The 15,679-nt window shown below is 34.7% G+C and overlaps 1 protein-coding gene across 3 annotated transcripts in view; it reads left to right on the top strand.

Moving 5' to 3' along the window:
* map3k4 (mitogen-activated protein kinase kinase kinase 4) overlaps positions 1 to 15,679 on the top strand; it is a 158,576-nt gene that overhangs the window by 116,634 nt on the left and 26,263 nt on the right. For all 3 annotated transcript variants that reach the window (XM_039738901.1, XM_039738903.1, XM_039738904.1), the window contains exons 9-15: positions 3,878 to 3,961; positions 4,567 to 4,824; positions 4,932 to 5,081; positions 6,283 to 6,444; positions 6,878 to 7,011; positions 8,486 to 8,564; positions 14,598 to 14,676. In XM_039738901.1, the coding sequence (XP_039594835.1) occupies positions 3,878 to 3,961; positions 4,567 to 4,824; positions 4,932 to 5,081; positions 6,283 to 6,444; positions 6,878 to 7,011; positions 8,486 to 8,564; positions 14,598 to 14,676 (946 nt within the window). The remainder of the gene's footprint in view (positions 1 to 3,877; positions 3,962 to 4,566; positions 4,825 to 4,931; positions 5,082 to 6,282; positions 6,445 to 6,877; positions 7,012 to 8,485; positions 8,565 to 14,597; positions 14,677 to 15,679) is intronic.

Below are 15,679 nucleotides of genomic sequence, written 5' to 3' on the forward strand. Positions count from 1 at the left end.
AGGCAAGGGAGATTTCTGAGGACCTCAGAAAAAGAGTTGTTGATGCTCATCAGGCTGGAAAAGGTTACAAAACCATCTCTAAAGAGTTTGGATTCCACCAATCCACAGTCAGACAGATTGTGTACAAATGGAGGAAACCCCAGGAGTAGTCGACCAACAAAGATCACTCCAAGAGCAAGGCGTGTAATAGTCTGCAAGGTCACAAAGGACCCCAGGGTAACTTCTAAGCAACTGAAGGCCTCTCTCACATTGGCTAATGTTCATGTTCATGAGTCCACCATCAGGAGAACACTGAACAACAATGGTGTGCATGACAGGGTTGCAAGGAGAATGCTACTGCTTTTCCAAAAAAACATTGCTGCTCGTCTGCAGTTTGCTAAATATCTCATGGACAAACCAGAAGGCTACTGGAAGAATGTTTTGTGGATGGATGAGACCAAAATAGAACTTTTTGGTTTAAATGAAAAGCGTTATGTTTGGACAAAGCAAAACACTGCATTCCAGCATAAGAACATTATCCCATCTGTGAAACATGATGGTGGTAGTATCATGGTTTGAGCCTGTTTTGCTGCATCTGGGCCAGGACAGCTTGCCTTCATTGATGGAACAATAAATTCTGAATTATATCAGAGAATTCTAAAGGAAAATGTCAGGACATGTGTCCATGAACTGAATCTCAAGAGAAGGTGGGTCATGCAGCAAGACAACGACCCTAAGCACACAAGTCGTTCTACCAAAGAATGGTTAAAGAATAAAGTTAATGTTTTGGAATGGCCAGGTCAAAGTCCTGACCTTAATCCAATCGAAATGTTGTGGAAGGACATGAAGAGAGCAATTAATGTGAGGAAACCCACCAACATCCCAGAGTTTAAGCTGTGCTGTACGGAGGAATGGGCTAAAATTCCTCCAAGCCAGTGTGCAGGAATGATCAAAAGTTACCGGAAACATTTAGTTGCAGTTATTGCTGCAATGAGGGGTCACACTAGATACTGAAAGCAAAGGTTCACATACTTTTGCCACTCACAAATATGTAATACTAGCAAAATACCCACGCTTTGCAGTGGAGAAGTAGTGTGTTAAAGAAGTTAATGAAAAAGAAAAGGAAACATTTTAAAAATAACGTAACATGATTGTCAATGTAATTGTTTTGTCACTGTTATGGATGTTGCTGTCATCAAGGATTTGATTATCATTATTTCTTTCAATCAGGTTCGTATTTGGAGGATGTGTTGTGTTCAAGTTATATTCCGTGTTTGTCAACCGTTGTAAAGATAACAGGTTTCATTCATCGAAGTGTTCACTACCCAAATCGGTACTCGTGAATCTAAGGTTTTTAACAGGTATTCCCGGTATTAAGTTGTGGATTTGCCTGTGAATATTTAGCGGCAGCGTGTCTATGAACTTAATTTAAACTTAAGCTTTACACCTTGCTTTCCTATTGATATGTCTACAAAGGCTTGTTCAGATTCAGAGGGTTGTTCCTTTCTTGCTGCATCAATAAACAGTTCGTCTTCCTCTTTATCTGAGACATCACACACTGCATGCACGGGTTTACCTTTCCCATTCCTGCAAAGGCAGTTCACGTGAGCCGCTCGGAGTACATGCATCGAAGGTTCTCAGCTGTGCTTGTGCTATCTTGTGCGATGTTGCGATGTCCACGGTTTTATTTAACGTTAGCTCAGACCCGGCACTTAAAAATTTCTCTCGCACTTTTGCTGAGTTTGTGCCAAACACTATTCTATCCCTGACCATCTCATCTTCGTTTGCATAAGCACAGTCCTTCACCAGCAATTCTAACTCCATTACAAAGTGATGAAAAGTCTCGTTTACACCCTGCATCCTCTCATTAAACTTGTATCTCGCGAATATTGCATTGTCTTAGGCATGACAAACGCCAGCGGCAGCGTGTCTAAGAATCTAATTTAAAGTTAAGCTTTACACCATGCTTTCTTATTCGTTTGCATAAGCACAGTCCTTCACCAGACAATTTTAACTCCGTTACAGCAATTTTAACTTTGTTACAAAGTGATCAAAAGTCTCGTTTATACCCTGCGTCTTCTCATTAAACTTGTATCTCGCGAATATCGTATTCGTCGTAGGCATGACAAACACCAACGGCAGCCTGTCTATGAACTTAATTTAAACTTAAGGTTTACACCGTGCTTTGTTTCCGCAGTAGCTGCACTTATGAATATGCTTGTATGCGTCTCTTGCTTCATATTCTTTTGCTGCCTTCTCAATTGTGTAATGCTTTTTTGTTCAGCGCTCTTTGGAGCTCTTCCTTGTTCTCTGCATACTGCATTCACAGTCAGTTCACGTGAGCCGCTCGGAGTACATGCATTGAAGGTTCTCAGCTGTGCTTGTGCTATCTCGTGTGATCTTGCGATGTCCACGGCTTTATTTAATGTTAGCTAAGACCCGGCACTTAAAAGTTTCTCTCGCACTTTCGCTGAGTTTGTGCCAAACACTAGTCTATCCCTGACTATCTCATCTTCGTTTGCATAAGCACAGTCCTTCACACGCGAATATTTAGCGGCAGCGTGTCTATTGGATTGCTGCCGATGGACAGCCTTATATGGGCAGACACTCAATTATGTGGGAGGCGTGACGATGAAGGACAAAGCTCCGCCTCACATGGCGACCGAGATGCAGGCCATGGCCATATATATGTACATAAGTAGGTTCCAGTTATGACTGTTACGCGTAGAATTTCAAAATAACACCTGCCTAACTTTTGTAAGTAAGCTGTAAGGAATGAGCCTGCCAAATTTCAGCCTTCTACCTACGCAGAAAGTTGGAGAATTAGTGATGAGTCAGTCAGTCAGTGAGGGCTTTGCTTTTTATTAGTATAGAATCGATAATTTTCTCATGATGTTTTAGGTCATATTTATGCAGAAATATAGAAAATTCTAAAGTTTGTGAACTTTCAAGCACAACTGTACATATCTGTTTAGATGAAATGTTTGAGCAAACACTTTAATGGCCTGAAAAGACACACATCTCTGCTCGTTAATTTAAAAAAAAAAAAAAAAATGTGTGATTTTATTAATTCATACATCTATTACTTTCAAGCCTTTAAAAATACAAGGCAGGTTGAAGAAGAAGAAAATCTACAAGTGTAGAAAGACGACAGACATGTACAAGAAGTTAAAAACTACTTCATCTCTTATATGGCACAGTACCTTGTTTGATGCACACTTCTTAAGTATTAAAAGACATTATAATTTATATTTAAAGTGCAAGACACTCCTATTTAAAACAATATCAACAGCTTCTTATCTTTTCTATCCATGGCAGCCTCTGATGATAATCCCTCAGGACATAGTGCGTACATGTTCAGAGTTCATTATTAATTTTATCATTATGTTGGTGGACTACACCCATACAATGATCAACCTCCAATCATGTCAGTCTTTACATTATAGATCCTAATATATCTCTTTCACACCGATTTTCAAGGCCTAAAAAGAAACCCATCTCTCCTCATTTACTTTGAAAACTACAGAATATCATTAACACTAACAATCCTTACACCCTACTATTTAAAAAATTGCAAACATTTAAGTAGAAGAAAAACAAAAAAAAAAACACAGGTTCAAGAAGTGAAAATGCACTTCCCATCCAATTTTTACATATGACCTGTGATGTTATACAGTACTTACATTAAATGCTATTGCTGCCATGCTCAGTACACCCCGTGGGCAAACACCACCATAAACACATTTATTTATTTACTCCTAAGGCAAACTCTTACCCATATCCATTTTAAGCACTCGTTTCATTCCAGTTGTTTTCCATTCCCTTTTATATGTTCCTGTTCCCTAGTTTCTTAGTCTTATTTCTTATATCTTTTTATCTTTCTTTACTCTGTCTCTAGGATTTGGAAATAGCAGCAGATTTTACAGTCACAGTAGGAATTTCTGACCTCCTGCTAGCTCTTAGAACAAAACAATACACTAAGGTAAGCTTTAAAGTTATCTGTCCAGCTTTCTGAACCCTGCATTCAATAACAGGTTGCATTTGTCCAGAAGCATGTAGTCACTCAATAATCGCTATAAATATATAAAATAACATCGGGTTTGGAGGGTGCTGGTCATAAACTCTTAATATGTGGATGTTCTTCTTTTTAAGCCTGCATATGCTGTGTTCATGTGCAAGTGTCTGTTGATGTGTCCAGTTCAACACCACTGCGAAAGTAGGCCCCGTGGTCTCTGATATATGCACAAACAAATTCAACTGGACGCACCTTTAACTGGCACACGGTACAAGTTAAATTCAAGGCTAATGGTAAAAGTGCCAGAGACCTGGCTAAATCGTGGCTATCAAACAAATAGCCATCAACAGATTTATGCCAGATTTATGCCATCAACAGATTTATGCCTGCTAAAAGTGACTCCTATGGCTACTTATGTTGTTCTGTTAAATACCTAATTCCACCATCACCACAGAAGTGTATCTCTCTCACACACACACACACACACACAGTAACTTCAGTCAGAGGATCTTGTTCAGATCAATAAATGGTAAATACATCTTGTGACAAATAGTACTTTTTCCCCTATCAAGGTTCAGATTCCAGGACTGGAAGATCTCCTTGTTTTTATTCCTGCAAGTCTCTCGCCACAGAGATCTGTTGTTCTTCACTTGCTTAATGCAGCTGCCGGTAAGGACTGCTCCAAGGACTCTGATGATATTAATGATGTAGCTTATTTACTAATGATCAAACAGCAGTCAAAAGATTGTAACACCACTGCTCAATGGGAAGGATCATTTCTGAAATTGGTACCACAAGTGGAGACTGTGGATGCATTGAGAAGTATGCAGGTAATTATCAAGGATTTCAAGCAGTACTAAGAATTAATAAGCATTACAAAAATGTGCCAGATTGCAATATAACATTTGTTGCCAGTTAATTGTTTTTTTTTCCCCAGGTTGATAATCTTTTATTGATAATAATGCATTCTGCTCATTTGGTTACGCAAAGAAAAGTTTTTCTTCAGTCTATGGAAGGCCTGATTTCCTTGCACCGAGAACAGACCTCAAGCCAGCCTGTCATTGCCAAAGTTCTTGATCAGCTTAAGGTACTTTTTATATTTACTTATATATTTTATATAAGTCATTGAATTTCAGTTCCTATTGTGTTTTAAGCACATGATTTCTTCAGTTTTTCATATCTAATATTTAATGTAGCAGTAACGTTTTTAATATTGTCAGATTGTAATCTGTTAATTTTAATTGTTCATCAGAATAGGCAATTTAAACTTATTTTTTCCCCATTAACTGTGCCTCATACATATTCTTGAATAAATAAGTAGCATTTCAACTAATCATAGGCATACTTACTTATAGAAAGTATTGACTTCTTTGGCTCCTTTTTATTACCAAGATCTAGTTTTTCTTGATGTATTTCTGTATTATCTTGTATTCTTCTGTTACCCATAGTTGTTTTGTATTGTGCTCTGTGCTTTAAAAATGATTTTATGAAAGTTTTTTTATTTTAAATTTGCTTTGCTTTTAGAGATTTATTTGTTGACTGATAGAAGTGTCATCTAACATTGGTAAATATTGGGGTAGAACATCAGTGTTTTCTCTTCTCCCTGTTTCCTTTTTTGTGTTATTTTTTGCCCTTTGCTTGTGTACTTTCTTTAGGACTTCTTAATTGCTTTTTCAGATTTGGTAAAATATGTTTCTTGTTACTTTGTTTATATTTGAAACTTTTTCAAGTATACAGTGGCTTGCAAAAATATTCAGTCCACTTGAAAGTCATTATAGTTTTCTGTATGACGGAAGATTTGTACACATATTTACTCATTCAGTATTTCTAATGTGAACTCTTATGCTGTAACAATAAATTTCTAAAGTCAAAATAAACCATTTTCTGCTATTACAATTATTTTTGTGATTGGATTTAAAACATTCTCTAATAGAACTTTTACAGATGAGCTAAACCATTCTTTTGTGTTACATGCACTTATTACTCTGAAAAAAATTAAATCTTTGAATATAAACCTATTCTATTAAAAAAGCATGGACTCATTTTGGTTAATTAAGGATTTCTCTATAAAATCCATTTAAAGAGCAATACATTTTAAGCAGCTGTATAGATTTTACATCTAAAACGTCAGTTAAGGCCCCCTCAATTCAGTACAATGTAGTCTGTTCATATGGATAGAACTTGTGTAGCCAACTTTATTGAAAATTGAAGGTATTATTGGAAAGCCTTGCATTAATTCTTACATGTTTGTTTCCAATTAGTTAATTAAAATGTATTATAATTTTCAGAATGAAGCATTGCAGCTGTGCAACAAAATAGCCAATGCAATCAGTCAGGTCGAGTACTTGTTTACCTCTCAATTTGAAAACGAAGTGGAGGACTCTGAACCAGCTACTTTACAACAGTACTATAGAGAAGCCATGATTCAAAGCTACAACTTTGGTTTTGAGGTGAGAATTTGATTATCAAAACAAGTGGAAATTTATAATTGTCATAATTGTATTTTCTTAACTGTAACTGTTAATTGAGGAAAGAACTGTTAATTGAGGAAAGTTAACATTATTTTAAGCCAGTTTAAATTCTAATATTTAAACTTATGCAAATAAACAAAACTTCTTTTATGTCCCAATCTGACATAATTTCTTGTTTACTTTAAATGTTTTTATCCATAAAATATATAAAGACAATAATACAAAGTACATGAATGTGAATAATGTTGTTTTTGTGTGTGTGTGTGTGTGTGTATATGTGTATATATATATATATATATATATATATATATATATATATATATATATATATATATATATATATATATATATATATATATATATATATAATGTATTAAGCTGTTTGTTTTTTATTTCCCCTCTAAATCTAAAGTATCATAAAGAAGTGGTTCGCTTAATGTCTGGTGAATTCCGGAAAAAAATTGGGGACAAGTACATTAGTTTTGCCAGAAAGTGGATGAATTATGTTTTAACTAAATGTGAAAGTGGAAGAGGCACAAGGCCAAGGTAAGCAAAGATTTTTACCTTCACTTCTATAGTCTGAGATTAGTAATAAACACCTCATATAGTTAAATGAAAAGATTAATTGGTTTGTAGCACAATGTTTTGTTTCTAATTACATTTTCAGAAGACTATGCAAACTGATACAATATTCTAAAACCCACGTAATCCAGTTAAGGGTTGCAGGATGCAATAGCATATCCTTGAAGTAATGTCTTATAAGGCAGTAAATGGCATCAGTCCATCACAAAGAACCATTCATGCACGCACATCCACATTTACACTTGTACAGAGACCAATTTGGAACCACATTACCTTTGGGGTTATGGGAGATAGACTGGACTACATAGAAGAAAGCCCATACAAATATATGAAACATGTGCTAACTCTCCACTGTCAAAAACTGGGCACTAAGCACTATGCCACCCTTTAAAGTATATTACAGAAACTTTATGCATCGAGAGTTATTCATGCAAACAAATGGATGCTTTTTCTTTTCTGATGCCAACAGTCAGAGCCCTCCTTGAGAACTTGACCAACTGAAATGTACAGTTTTTTTGCCAAAATTCAAAATTTTTTTTAAAACATTTATACAAAAAAAAATATATTTTTAAAATGTTTTTATAAGGTGTAATAATATTTAATGACAGCATTATGTGTTTTGCTATTCTTACTTTGCTAATGCCTATATATATATATATATATATATATATATATATACTGTATATATAGGCAAAACGGTTTTATCTTTGTGTTATGGCATTTTGCATAAAAGCATTTCTGAAACATAATTGCTGAATAAAATTGCATGATTAATGGTAGCCACTCTCTTGGTGTCCAAGAGAACAGATCAGTATTAGCTGATATTATGTGTTTTGTTTTAGCTACAGTGCCGTTTTTTTCCCTCATTGTGAGATGTTTGCATGTTTAAAAAAGAAATTTGCTGATGAAAGCTCTCTGTAGAAGTTATTAATGATTTTCTGAAGAGCAAGTATCCTACTAGTATGTAATATTGAGGGGTTGATTTATTAAATTTAAAACTTTTGGTTAAATTATTTTTTTTTTTCTGCCATATTTTCTTGTAACATTAATTAACACACATTAAGACAAGATACTGTACACTTAGATTCACTGTCTGATATTGTTACGGATGTTGCTTATTCAGTGTCAATTGCATTTCTGTTTGAAGAAATGGCATTAAATTTATTACAACCATTTAACACCTTTTTCTGTATCAGATTCTTGACACACTAACTACAGTGCTATTCTGTTTTCAATATAGATCTGGTGTCTTGGTCCCATATTTAAATGTTTAACCACAATTCCTGCCATATAGAACAATGGAATAAACCAGAAGCACACTGCCAATAAATCAGTATCTCCAATGCTGTTTAATATTGCTAAAATTAATACTTCTCAGATATTCTGCATAATTTATCATAGTTGAATTAATAAATTCTTTTCTCCTTTTTTTTGTTAGGTGGGCTACACAAGGGTTTGATTTCCTCCAGTCAATAGAACCATCCTTTATTTCAGCACTGAATGAAGATGACTTTTTGGTAAATATATATTTTTTATTGAGAATTTATTAAAAATGTTACTGAATTTCTTATTAAAGAGAATAAGGTCAGAATTAATGTTTCGATGATAAATTTTGTATAAAAGCAACTGAGTAGTTGAGAAACGAGAATGCTAATTCTAACCTAGTTTTATTATTATATGGTATACAAATATTTTCTGGTTAATCCATGGTTAGAAGATTACTGGTAATAAGATAATTTGTGATAAATTACATTTTTTCAGAAGCTATGCTAAATAAGGATCATACAGGAGCATAAGAAAGGAAATGATGTAATTTAATTGTTAAACAAATTAAAGTATATATATATATATACTTTTCAGTGATCATCAATATTTTCTGTATTTTGTTTTTGTGAGCATATAGAAAAATGTTTTAAACACGTTACGGCTTTATCCAGGTTAAATATTGTTATCCAAGTTAAATAATTAATGCAGTTCATTAATTTATGAAAGCCTTAGAGACTCATAGAATATCATTTTAAAGCTATAATTTATTTTAAACACCTGTGTTTAGTGAAGTGCTCATCAAGTCTTAGTAGAGTACAAAATATTATGTAGAAATGAAAGTAAAAATAAATAAGTTTATTGTTGTGTTCCTGCACTCAGTGGTGCTCTGCATTTTGCAGGTTTTATTGTGATTCAACTTTTATCAAGTATCAGGGCTAAAAGTTTTCCAAATGCGGTTCAGTTACCTGCGGCTTTTATAAGTATTGGGCCCAAGTGAGATGTTACACAATTGCATCTGTGACTACAAAGTCCAGGAAGATGTTAGGTAATATCTGGAGTCCCCTAACTGTTTTGGGCCTATCACAGTGGGATATTTTGAGACATCATTTAATAATTGCTCTTAGTTTTCCTTTTTTACTTACACTGCTGTTTAACCAGCTCTAGCACACACATTCACTTGGTGCAGAGTGTTGATTGCCGTTTAGTAGTGTGACAAGTGCATGGTGTCAGCTGGGGTTTGCTGCATGGATAAAAAGAAGAAAAAGTAATCGGGAGGAAGGCAGTGAGTGACTGAGCGCAAGCTCAACAAATGCAAGAGCTGAGAAGCATGGCTAGACCTCAATGCTTGTTTCTATTAGAAGAGAGGAGAGAGCAGGAACGAAAAGATTGCAGAATGCAAACCAACTGTGCGGAAATGTCCATTATCATGTGACTGATGACAGTGGAAGTGGTCTGACCATTCCGAAGTTTAGCATTCCAAAGGAGATGTGAAACTACTGGTTGTGTTTCATATGGAGCTGATATTGAATGGAATATGGAGTACAAAATTGGAAAAAAAAGGATTAAGATTGTAGCAAAATTTCTACATAGTATCTCCAGTGACTTAAGTGCTATACTCTTCTTCTGTAGTGGACATTATAACATGTTAATAGTGTTAAGTTATTTTGAATTCTTAACTGCTTGACCTATTATTTTAAGGTTTAGTTCCTGCCTCGTCTTTAAGAAATGTGGAGGCATGCTAAACACGATAATGTGACAAAAGAAATGAAGGCAGTGCTTTGAGGGCTATCATTTGGTTATTTTTTTTTTGTTATTTTTACCAGTATGGTATAGCTTTTTCAACTTTCTGACACTAATATTCTGCCTCAGCTCACCAGGTCCTTCGGTTTCTTAAAAATTGCCCCATTACCTCAGCAACTCTATCCCTAGTACATGCAAGATTCTCACATGCTTTACACTTTTGAAATATTATTGACAGCATTAATTTTAAAACCTGCTTTGTATTTCTGACATGTCCATTTTTCTTTAAACTTCAGTTTCTCCTGCATTAGTATTACCTTTACTTGTGTCATTGCAACTTTGTACCTATGCTAATTTGATATTTGTTTTATTTTTTATTGTTGTTATTAATTTTTCATGTTAATATACATAGTAAACCAGCCATAATACGGGACTGTGAGAGAATCTAAGAGAATATTCTTCAGGTCTGGTGAAATTGTGAGCCACATAAGAAGTTTCCTGAAGTCCAAGCATAGTGGAGGAAATACTGTGTTTTAAATAAAAACCTTTAAAATTTGCCCATTTCCACAACCACATTCCCTAAACCCCCATTATGCACTGTCATTGCATCAAATTATATCTATAGGACAGCATGTTTAAAATAATCTTAGAATGAAATTATCACATATAGTGACATGTGCTTTTATTTGGCCATTTCAACGAGAATGTGATTATCATAATATCAAATTGAATACAAATTGCGTTCTTAAGCTTTTAGTGCCCCTGTCAGAATAAAATGCTGTTAACAAGGAGTTGTACATGTGCATCCTTCACTCTCTCAAGCTCATGGCTGCTGTGATTTTAGCAAACCACCAGATGTCATTGTGCACTTTGTTTTCAAAGCTTCAAAAAAATTTGATAATTTTTCAGCATAATCGGGAACAACATTCTTTGAAGAAATTCACAGCTAGGTGTGAAACAATTGAATGAAAATTGGTCCCTTCAGATATAAGGTCTTAGTCCTCTATTGGAACACTGTGGCTTGCACTCAGCAGTTAACTGGGAACAGCTGCCTAGAGTAGAGAAGTTTAATTAAAATGAAATCTTGCTCTGGTGATTGTAGAAGGAATTGAGAAATTGATTGATGGATGGGTTTAAGTACCCTGGGCTTTTTTTTTCTTTTCTTTTCTTTTGCAGATGACATAGGTTGAAACGAGAGGTAACTTGTATGACCGGACTGTAGATGTGCTGGTCAATTTACATCCACATCCTCGTCTATTACTGAGAAGGCTGTGTTGTAATCAAAAGAAATAGATTTTGAGCATAAGTGGCCTAGTTGAGGTTCAACAGTTCAGTGGGGCCTGGAAGTAGTTGACAACACATAACTTCTATTGAGGATGTGGCGGGTGCCTTTGATTAGTGATGCATTAGGAACAGTCCCCTGAGATGAGATGTAAGAGTTGATACGGGACATGCTGAAGTAATTACATCTGTTTACTGGTTAAAATTCCCCAGCAGGCACCAGGAGACAATTCCAAGAAATACAGAAGGCTTTTCTTTGCTAAGACTGTTTCCACTGATGAAATTACTCTGAGAAGTGAATAGAAACTGAGTGATAAATAATTAGGGTTATTTTATTAGTAGTGGCTATGGATAATTTTTGCAATTTCTATAGTATGTTATTTTTATAATGAGGTTTCTAATGTTGCCTTGGCTGCATATTGCTGTTTTGATTTAGAATGGAATCTGGTAACCAAGTAGTTAAATTCTTTCTTCTAAAAATGTTCTAAACTAAAATGAAAATATGTTATTTGAATAACTACTAACACACTTGATTATGAGCATGTAACAAAAATATATAAAGCTGCAAGTGTAGAATTTTACTGAGGCTGACACTTTGAAATGGTAGCTAACAAACAAATCATACTCATGTTGGTTATTGCTCCAAATAGCCCAAGGGCATCACTGTAAGTCTGTTTGAGAAAAATGATTAATTCATGTTCTGTACTTAGCAGATTTGTCTGTGGCATCTTTTTTGGTCATATCTGGTTTTAAGAGATGTTATGTGGGTGAACAAAATGGGTGAATCTTTTTCAGCAAAAGAAAAAAAAAATACTATGTCCTATACCAACATTCCTCTTGTGAAAAACGTCTACAGGAGAATAACACATTTCATAATAGCAGGTGGTGAAAGATGTCATGTAAAATAAAATTGCTGGAAAGTGTGTTTTCAAGAGTCTGTGTGAGCAGGGCATCACAGAATAAAAACTCAAGCCAGGTTTCTATGACTAAATATGACGCAGAGTTGCTCTGCAGTGATTTATTTATTTATTTAACAATCAAATTAATTTAACAGTTGATCCAATTAAAATGCATAATGATTGACTTTTCCCATTCAAACAAAAATTAAATATATGGAAAGATGGAACCAAGTGGCTGGAATTATAACAGAAAAAGTAAGTAATAATAAGGATACTCAGGAGACTATACCAACGGAGCCTATATTTTTGTAGTGCTCAGCCCTTCAAACTTCACTAGATCAGATATGTGGAGGGATCAAGAAAACACTCTCTGTACACTTCTCCCTGCATTTTCCTAATAACTTTTTCCCCAGTCCTCATCAATTTTCCTCCATTCTCACTTCTGGTTTGGAGCTTAAATAGGCGACTGACTTGCAGCCATTTAGAACAATGTTCCAGTGTCAGGCTAGCTGCAATGTTTGACTGGAGACTAGACAATGTAGACAGTTTTTACTAGCTGACTGAATTCTGTTTTGCCCACTGAAATTCAGCAAGTAGAATAAGTAAAGTGCTTAAATGAAGGTGCAGGAGTGTGGATATTATCAAAGTTTAATAATAAAATAAAGTATATTAAATGAATTGATAGTGTAATTTTTTAGAAAATAATACCAAAATTATCCTTAATTATACAAATACCAGTAATGGCGCACTCTGCAATAACGTGCGGTAAATATGCTTGACTTACAGTTTTCATCCTCTTTCTCTGTACGCTTAGCATTCAATTTGCTCAGGTTGATGCATTTGCTGCTTCCTGAGCAGCTCTTCTTTTCTTCACCCTAGCGGCTTGCTTCTTCTCTTCTTTCATTGGCATCTTTTTGCATTAAAACTGATTAAGTCAGTGTTTGTGTTGCAATTACTTACTACATTGTCTTTAATTTTTCACTTAAGCTGGCACTTAAGTCTTCAATCTGCCTCAAGAATTATTTAAGATATGAAGAGGTGGGGAAGTGACGGCGAAGGGATGAGAACGGTGCCCGTACGCATGCGCCGCCCTGTTGCCCGCTGCCGAGAGTTGATTCTACAATAAAATAAAAAAAAATAAAAAGAGGAATAATCATAACCCCGAAAGCGGATAGTAGACGTCACGTAGTATATGTGTACCAAATTTCAGGTCAATCATTCAAACGGTTTGCGAGGGACAGGTGATTTAAAATCCTGGACAGACAAACGGACAGCCAGGGTAGCATATTATATATAAAGAAAGTAATTGTTTATTTATTCAAGCATTTTCATTTTCACACAGCAAAAAGAAGCCAGCATTTCTGCCTCACTAGGCACTATGTATTGAGTTTGCTCATTCCCTTCATGTGTGCTTGAAATGTATTAAAAATACACCGTTTTCATCCCTTTCTCCAAAAAGTCCTTGTTAGGTTAATTGCCATCTGTAAATTGTTCCCATATGAGTGATTGTGTCTTGTTATAGACAGACAATGCCAGGACTGGCTCCAGCATGTATGACCCTAAATTTAATTAAGGATATATAGATTTTGATGTGCTTTCCCCTTGTCACCTGTTGAGTAATCTCTAAAGTTATTGTGACAAGTTCATTTTATATCCTCACTCACAGAGGCTGGTGGTATATCTAGGCCCTCTGAGTCAAAAGCAAATGCTTATCCAGAAAGTAAAGAGAGATTCCTTTTTTTAGCTGAGCATGTAGCCCATTTTGACATCTGCTGCAATAAAGATGCATAATAACACAGGGGAATTTATCTGAATGATATTGGTCCATAGGTTATGGTCAGATAAAAATGACACCCTTTACCTTGTAAGTTTGGGTGCATGCACGTGTGCATATGCTTGAAACTGAGAATCATGTGAATGATAAAATAATGTTGTCCGGCTTTTAATATCTTGTGAAAAAAATGACCAAAAGTGATTTCACTCTTTTAAAATGTGTTTTATGGACTTGAAATAATAATTATTTTGCTCAGAGTAATGAAGGAAAGAAGGCAGAGCAGACAAGAGCACCTTTTTAAAAACATTTTTGTGTACCTAATTTACCTTCTGGTTATCCTTTATTTTAGTTTGTACATTATCCAAAACATTACTCTAGATTTGTTTTCATCATCCCTTTGTCTAGTTTTAAGTTTTGTATTGCATGCTTCTTTGTGGAAGCAAGTAGAAATCAAATAGGTTTCAAGTCTGGCTTCATTTTTTTCTGGCAGTGAATTTAGAATGTTTTCTCATTATCTGTATATGTTTTTAGAATGCTCTGACCATAAATACATGCTTTTGATTTTGCTGTATATTTTTTTTTTCTTTGAGAGTTTACAGACCCTGATGAATGAGTGCATTGGCCATGTGATAGGCAAGCCTCATAGTCCAATTGCAGGTTTATACTTGGGTAAGAGGTTTTATTCTATTAATGTCTAATTATTTATTGACTTTCTCTTTATAAGGTACACATGATGCAAAGGTTTCCTCCTAAAGTGCAGTTTTAACAGTTTTTAAGGAAGTTTTTAACATCCAGTAATCACTTTAATGTTAAGCATGTTTTTAGAGTATTGTAGTTACTTCAGTCTTTATATTAATAGTTTCATACATGCTTAAAGAATTCAGAGAAATGGTGGGTCCAAGCCTCAGTCAGTCGTAGAATCAGTTATAGTTGCATAGCAAGATGTTTACAGAGTTCACATACAAAAATACCAGGACAATTCAGAGTTGCAAATTGAGCTAAAACAGAATTTATTTTTTAACTGGTATAGGTTAACAAATATATAAGCACCTCACTAAGATATCCCTAGGGTGGAGCCTACGACTATGATAGGCCTAAAGCACTATGAAGTTGTGAAGTGGCAATATTTCAATATTTTCCCTAAACAATCATGTTTTTTTTTTTTTGTTTTTTTTAAGATCAAACAATTAAGCGTTGATTATTGTTTCATAACCATTCATCCTGCCTTCATCTAATCCGGTGTATAGTTATAGGAGTAGGAGCTTATTTTTGCAGTATGGAGAGCATAGCAGGAACCAACCCAACCTTGTCACCACACATGCATACTCACATATATTATAATTATCAGTTATCTTAAAAATCTTATCTATAGGTTGCTGGAAGAAATTTAAAGTGCTCAGATAAAAAATTGATGTGGATATGATGAATTGTTTACTTCCCATAAATTGTTTTGTTGGCCTTGGGCAGTATTTCATTATGTACTACTGACTTACTGTGTAAATGACTAACTGATTGATTTAAGATGACTTCAGTGATTGTAATTTAAGAGTTGTTCTGAATATAAAGTTTCTGCTAAATAAAGAAATATTATTTGAAAAATATTGAACTACTGTATATACAGTAATATGCAAACTTTAATGTTGTGTTTATTTTTTTGATGTTAATGTTCAAA

The sequence above is a fragment of the Polypterus senegalus genome, chromosome 16, assembly GCF_016835505.1.
Source record: "Polypterus senegalus isolate Bchr_013 chromosome 16, ASM1683550v1, whole genome shotgun sequence".
Classification (NCBI taxonomy): Eukaryota; Metazoa; Chordata; class Cladistia; order Polypteriformes; family Polypteridae; genus Polypterus; species Polypterus senegalus.